This window comes from Populus euphratica, unplaced genomic scaffold, assembly GCF_000495115.2.
Source record: "Populus euphratica unplaced genomic scaffold, PopEup_1.0 scaffold109.1, whole genome shotgun sequence".
Lineage (NCBI taxonomy): Eukaryota > Viridiplantae > Streptophyta > Magnoliopsida > Malpighiales > Salicaceae > Populus > Populus euphratica.
Window position 1 is genome coordinate 120,592 of NW_011499999.1, and position 7,724 is coordinate 128,315.

The window sequence follows — 7,724 nt, forward strand, 5'->3', positions numbered from 1 at the left end:
ACCAGGTTCACACTGACCGGAGACTGGAGAGTTGTTTCTGAGAAAGAGGAGCTGGAGTTCCTTTGTAATTGACTTGACTCCATGGTTAATAGCCTCCGGCCATGACTTGTGGGTTGGACTGGTTAAATAAAAGATATTATTTTGAATAATTTTTTATATTAAAATAATATTATTTTAAATAAAAATTAATTTTTTTAAGTAAATCACCCTTGCCATGGGTTGATTTCTTATTGCAAGTTTTTTTTATCAGGTCATCTAGATTTTATCATGTAAACTATAGGAACAACTAAAATTAGCGTAGATTAAGGTCCGATATAGATGTCATAGGATGAGGATTCATTACACCTAAACCGTGTAATGAGCTAACCATCACAAGGTTGGTATTTAACAATTATTTTTCAATGAGCAAAATCTACACCAATTTTACCATTTTTATTTTTCTATTAAAAAAATAAAATAAAAAAAAATTCTCAATAAAATAATTATGCATCTCATAAAAAGTAAAGTTTTTCTTATTAAAAAAATTAGTTAACAGAAAATACTTTCCAGTTAAAAAAAAATTAATTTGAGCTTTATAAAAATATTTTCCTTTTATTTTGGGTAGAAAATACTTTTTACAAATTATAAAAAAATTTAAAAATATCACATTATTAGCTAATTATATCAAATTTGATCATTAAACTTTTGATTGTTATATATATTATTTTGAATCTTTTTTATTCTTCAATTTCATCTCTTAGAATTTAATTTGATTTTATTTTTATATCAATTTTGATTCTCATTTTATTATTATTATTATTTTTTATTTATTTAAAATATTTTTTTTAATTTTAAAATCTTTCAAATTTTTAATATATTAGATTTAATCTCTATTATTTTTATTGTTATTTATTTTATTTGAGATTATTTTTGAAATTAAATTATTTTTTAATTTTATTTTTATTTAATTTTTTTTAATTTATAAGATTTGTTCTTTATTATTGTAATAAACTTAAAAAAATATTAATAATTTATTTTATATGATACTATTAAATATTAAAAAATAAAAAAATATTTTCCGTAAACAAATTAGAAACGAAATTGATTTCCATGCCAGAAACACCAATGTGCTTTCCTTTACTGGTCCTACAATTTCAAGTTCATTGACCATAAGCCACCGCCCCCAGCTTGACTCACTGTTCTCTCCTCACTCCCTCTATAAAACCCCACACGAAGAACTCTTCACCTCATCACCGAGTTTTTTTAGCTCCTCCTCTCGCCTTACCTCTTCACCTCAAACCTTCTTTATTTACCGTTTGATCTCAACTTTTTCTTTGATCACATCTCTCTAAGCTATGGAAATGAAGGTGAGAATCATCTCTCTCTCTCTCTCTATATGTATGCATGTATGTATGTATGTATTCTTTTAGATGACTTGTGTCCATGCATGAAGAATCATGAGCCAGGTTCTTTTCTTTTCCTTTTTCTTTTTCTTTATGTTGATTTACTTATTTTGAGGAAAATCTTGCTTCTTTTTCATAATTCAGTGAGTTTTGGTAGCTCAAGTTTGACTTGGTTAATGTTTCTATGAGATTATTTGGTATTGATTTCAAGTGATTACTGTTTCTTGATCATCTTGATATTGATTCATAACAAAATTTACATGAACTTATTTTGTTGCAGAAAGCTGTGCTGAAAGTGGAGTTGCATGATGAGAAAGCCAAGAAAAAAGCCATGAAGATAGTCTCTGGTCTTCCAGGTATTGAATTTATTTGTTGCTACATATATGGTCATTAATTATCTAATAAATCAAGATCAACGTTGGAAGTATTTATGATATATTTTTTAAAAAAGAACTAGTGGTTTAATTCGTGATTCAAATTTGAAGGGGTGGATTCAGTATCCATCGACATGAAGGACAAGAAGATGACAGTGACAGGGGATATTGATCCAGTATGCATAGTGGCCAAACTGAGAAAGCTGTGTTGCACTGAAATAGTTACAGTAGGACCGGCAAAAGAGCCTGAGAAGAAAAAAGACGAGACGCCGAAGAAGCCAGAAGAAGACAAGAAGAAAGATCCTGAGCCTGTGGCTTACCTGGCCTATCATCCTCATATGCACCCATATTGTTATGTTTCATGTGTAGAGGATACTCCAAATGCTTGTGTCATTTCTTAATTAGACGTTAAAAACAAATATAATATATAGAGATGAAATAAGTGGGGAAAAAAAATAGCTAGCTTAGTGGTGATTTTGGGAAATTTGGATGGTTATTAGAACTTCGCTAGTGATTACACTACAGCTGTACAAAAGCTGATGCTGATGGTGTCGGGTTGTTTTATATTAATGAATTGTGGGTCTTATTTTGGTATCAATGCATACCAATTTGATAGTGATTTTTTATTAATGGACATGTGAGGCATTATTTTGTTACTATTCCAAGATAAAAAAAATTAAAAACAATAAATATAAAAACATATTTCATTACAAAGATAGAGTTATATAAAATAAATATCTCTAAAATATTTTTTTATATTTATTTGTTTTTATCTCAAGATAATAATTAAATTTTATCAAAATGATATAAAGTACGATTGTTTTTCTTTTGTGGGAACTCATGTCAACTTCGTGTTTGGTATATGTTGACACAGAATTTGAGATCAATACGATTACTTTGGTCAAGGTTTTCGCCCATAAAAGGCCAATTTGTTAATGTAATAATGCATGGTGTTCTAAAACAAAATGATTGCAAGAAAAGTACAACATTGTTACCTTAAAAACCTCATCCTCCATGGAAATATGAAAACTAAAGTGATGGATGGATACAACATAATGAACATTGCGATGACTAATGTTGTTTTGGCATATCTTCTACGACCAATCTCAAATACTGTCCTGCAATTCTACTGTTTTGTATGAAGAGGGCAAACCCTTTTCCACTCCAATGACTTTTGGTTTTCTCCTACTATTAGTGTGCTTCACTTTTGTTAGTAAGATAGTGGTAAAGCCCTTCTCCACCTAGACAGGATGCCACCTAATGTTTGTTTTGCATACCACACCGCAAGACACACGTTAATTATTTGGTCTACGCTTTTGTCGTGGGGTAGATATTCCTTTTCAACAAGAAAATTAAACATGTAAGCTTTCTTGACAGGTTTTTTAACTTAAAAAATATTAAGTGTAAATCAAAAAAATTTATGTATATATTTAATTTAAGAATTATTTTTATGTTAACAAATAAAAAAATATCATTAAAGATAAATAAATATATATTTTGACAAGTTGAAAGCCAAATATGAATCAACATACTTGATATTGCAATATTGTATAAAAAAAATAAGAGAAAGAGGCCTACAAGCACCTAACCTGTGTAAAAGAGCCCGCACATGGAATGACTTTTTTGAAAGATACAATTAGAATGAATGACATGTTTTTTGAAAGAAGCAAGTCAGACAACACCTGTTTAATAGAGTCAATCTCGATCATTGTGGTGCCAAAAAAACTAGGGCTAAATGTTTTTTACCTAATAATTAAGAAGAAAAAATATTATAAATGGGGATAAAAATAATCTTAATAACTTAACTTAAATTTTAGATGAAATAAATTAATAAAAGAAATATGTGAAATGTTAATGATAAGTCACAGAAACTTCCTAACTGATTGAATTAATTATTTTAAAAGAGTAATTTTTGTAAATTTAGGGTGAAGGCATTCGGGAAAATACAAGGGATATCTAAATAAATTAATATATAATTTTACATATAAATAATGCCAACAGCCAGTAATTAATAATGCCAACAGCTAGTATAAGCTACGTGTATAATTATGTAGTTTTTTGAAGGGGTAGGAAATCTGAGGAATTTATTTTTTTTATGAATAGGAATGAAATTCCCCAATAAATTAATTTGAAAATCTTGATGATGTAAGTAGATAAATAGTATATAAATTTAAATTTTAGAGTAAAATTATTTATTGTTTATTTTTATAATATCAATAATAACTTTCAATTGATGTTGAAATTTAATGGATTAGGAAAAATAATGAGAGCTTCATGTGAACATTAGAGGCATGCTTCACTATTCTGGCTGGATCGAGTCTGATCCAAAGCACAAAATATATTGAATTAGATCTGACCTCGTAAAATTAAAAAAATTATTTTTTATTTTTTAATTATATTTTATTTGAAAAACTAGTGTTTAACATTTTTCAATGACATTATATAAATTAGATGGAGATCGTTTCATAACATAGTATTTACAGAATTTGATTATAATTTCAATTTTGTTTCATTATATTTTACATGGTGTTGTTGCGCGCTTAAAAAACCAAGAAAACTATAGTTCTTATAGGATGTATTTTATACGTTGTAGATAATTTAATGGAACAATAAAAAATATCTTATATAAAGTATTATTTATTTCATGATGTAATAACAATATTTAAATATATAATATTTAAATTGAAAACATTAATATTAATAAATATTTTTTAAAATTATTTTATAATCTGAATTTTAAAAGAATTTTTAACAAAATATAGTAAACTATTTTTTTAATTCAACTTCAATTTTTTAACTAAATATATATAAATATAAAATTAATTTAAATTAAAAAAAACTATTTATAAAATAATTCCGCGCGACGGCACCTAAGCCACTAGAGAGAAAACATTCTTTGTAAGAAATAGCCAGCACATCAAGTAGGTAAGAAATATCTGTAAACATACTTGTTCCAATAATTGAGCTCCGAGATTTTAAAAGGAAAACATGTTCTTACCACCCCGGCCCGCTGCACACTTTTTGTAGTTATAAATTATAAATCTAAATCCTCCTTTTCTTCTTGAAAAAGAAAAGAAAAGAAAGAAAATACAATTTGAGAAAGTGAAATGATTCCAAACGAAGTCATTATCGACTTTGGAAACAACAATATATTCACAGGTGTTTCGTTAAGGAAACCATATTGAAGATGTAAGACTTTTTTATTTCCAAATAAATAAACGCATGGAGATATTTTCTTTTGCAGGATGTATTTGTTTTTTCTACCATATCCAAGCGGTTATGACTACTTTGTGATTTTCCTTGTCCTTTTATTGCTGGAAATGGGAAATCATGTCAACTTCCTGCATGGCGGACGCAGGGTTTGAGAATACAATTACCTGGCCAGGGTTTTAGCACAGAACAGATCATGTAATGGTGTTCTCAAAGAAAACGATTGCAAGAAAAGTACAATATTGTTACCTTAAAAACTCATCCTCCATGGAAACATGAAAAATGATGTGATGGATGGATGCAATGCGATGAACGTTGTGGTGGTGACTAATGCTTTTTTCAGAGGAGAGTTGAGTCTCCTTTCCTCTGGTGAATTGTGGTCAGCAGGTCACATTCTTTTTACAGTACTTGCATGGGCTCTTTTTGTCGTTGAAAAATATCCCACGCAGTGTGCGAAGATCTTTAACCAATGAATAAAATATCGAACAAAGCTGTGTAAAAAATAATGCCGTGGGAGGATAAGCATCTGAAGTTTGTTCTGTAGCATGTAGCAGTACTGCTCATCAAGGCCTTCTCCACCTAGAGAAGAGTGCCGGCTATTGTTCGTTTAATATGCAGAAAAATCCTAGCATACATTATATTTTGAATTATATATATATATATAGACAAGGACACATCAGCATGTATTATGAACTGTCAATTATATTTTGAATTAAATTAATTACACATCAATCTATAATTCCACACGTGAGAGGTTTTGTTTTTTGTTTTATCCAATTATTATAACTTGATTTTTTCAGATATATGATAACAGATAGAAAGAACACTCACAAGGAAGAATCCTATTAAAAAATAAAAATAAGAAATATTGTTCTTCCCTGCTGTCATACACTAAAATAAAGTCTTGTTTTTATTTTGTTGAGGCATGACTTTCATAGTGAACGAATGCATTAAGAGGATTAATTCTATTAAATAGCACTCTCAAAATATAAATTTAAAAGGTCAAGAAATTAATAAACAAATATTCATAGCTACCAAACCAATTCTTTAAGTTTACATCAACATATGCTAATCATGTCATCACCTAGCTTGGAAATTAAACAACGTTATCCATTTCAAACAATCGAAACTAAGATTACAGTTTTTTAAAAGGTTAATTCAACAAAACCATACATTTTTAAGCTTAGATATTGTAGGCTCAGTATCAAAAAATTAATAAATATAAACAGAAATATCAAGAGAATATTCTTATTAGTAAATTTTTAAATGATTTTACTAAAGAAAATATTTTCTTAGTATATACTGAGAGAATTACACTAAGAAAAAAAATAATAATTTACTAATAAAATTACAGACAAAATTTATTCTGTTAGTAAATTTGTTGGTAAATTGTGAATATTGTTCATTATATCAATTACAAAGGGAATCACTGATGAAATTTTTTGTCGATATTTTCCAAAGAGCTCTGGAACTATTCATTTTTTAATTACACTGTTAATTGTTGTTCTTTACAGACAAAATCACCGACAAATTGAAAAATAGTTAGTGTTATTTGATAATTTTCTGAAAAAATTCAATTAATTTAAAATTTTCATGTAAATATTAGAGATGGAATCATCAATGGATTGAAAAATTACCAGTGATTATTTGCAATTATTAAAAAAAATTATGACATTGAAAATTTAAATTAAACATTACCAATAAAATAATTAAAAAATATTAATATTTAATTATTCGTTGGTAAAACTGTCACTAACACGCCCCAATAAAAAACCTGAATCCCACAAGAGACAGACTCATTTCTTTTTCTTTTTCTTTTACTTCTTCTTCTTTTCACTATATGTAAAAAACATTAATATTTATTCCTTTCTCTTCCCTGCTCATCTTCTTTTTTATGCTCGGATATGTTTTTTTTTTTTATTTATTTAGTTTTTTTTAATTAATATGCTTTAAAAAAAATTTTCACATCTCATATGTGATTAGATGAAGTTGTAGTATCGTAATATGATAGAGATTTGTCAAAGTACGGACAACTCTCATGTTAACAGCTTGGGAGTGTAATTTGATTGTTTTTCAAAATATTTTTTATATAAAAATATATTAAAATAATATTTTTTATTTTTTAAAAATTATTTTTAATATTTATGCATTAAAATGATTTAAAAACACTAAAAAAAATATTAATTTAAAATAATAAATAAAAATATTTTAATTTTTTTTAAAATATAAAAATAAACAGGTATTAGCTCCTGTAGAGGTTTCCTATGAAAAAAGCATAGGGTTTTTTCATACTAGTTTCACTGGATGATAAAAAGGGTCTTAATCAAAATTGAAAAAATGGTTTTAGACGTCATCAGTTGATACGTCATTCGCAAAGCAGTCCTTCAATTAATTAAAATATTAATTAAGTAAATTTGGCCATTATTGGGGATGGGATCGGATTGCTTTTAATAAAGCCGCTGGAGTCAATGACCAAAACGTGTGGACTTTGAGACCGAACAAGTATCGCCATGCTTATAAAAAAAACCAGGGCATCTTTATAAAAAAAAAAAAAAAGTTGTCCATGTGCCCATATCATGATCCCATAAGTTCATGTTTTAATTTGGTGACATAAGCAGATATGTATCACGATCCGCGTTATAAGATATGGTTATATTTATGAGGTGAATGTCGTGAAAATAATATTTTTTTTCAAAATTATATTATTGTAGGGATTTTTTTTTAAAAAAAAGCCCAATTCATGACTTGTGTCTTTGGA

The 7,724-nt window shown here is 27.5% G+C and overlaps 1 protein-coding gene across 1 annotated transcript in view; it reads left to right on the top strand.

Annotated features, from left to right (window-relative positions):
• The first annotated feature begins 1,209 nt into the window (after window positions 1–1,209).
• The window catches only part of LOC105140762 (uncharacterized), a 16,285-nt gene continuing 9,770 nt past the window's right edge, over window positions 1,210–7,724 (top strand). Inside the window, exon 1 of the mRNA XM_011047727.1 lies at window positions 1,210–1,346. Within this exon, the coding sequence (XP_011046029.1) occupies window positions 1,335–1,346 (12 nt within the window). The 5' untranslated portion in view covers window positions 1,210–1,334. The remainder of the gene's footprint in view (window positions 1,347–7,724) is intronic.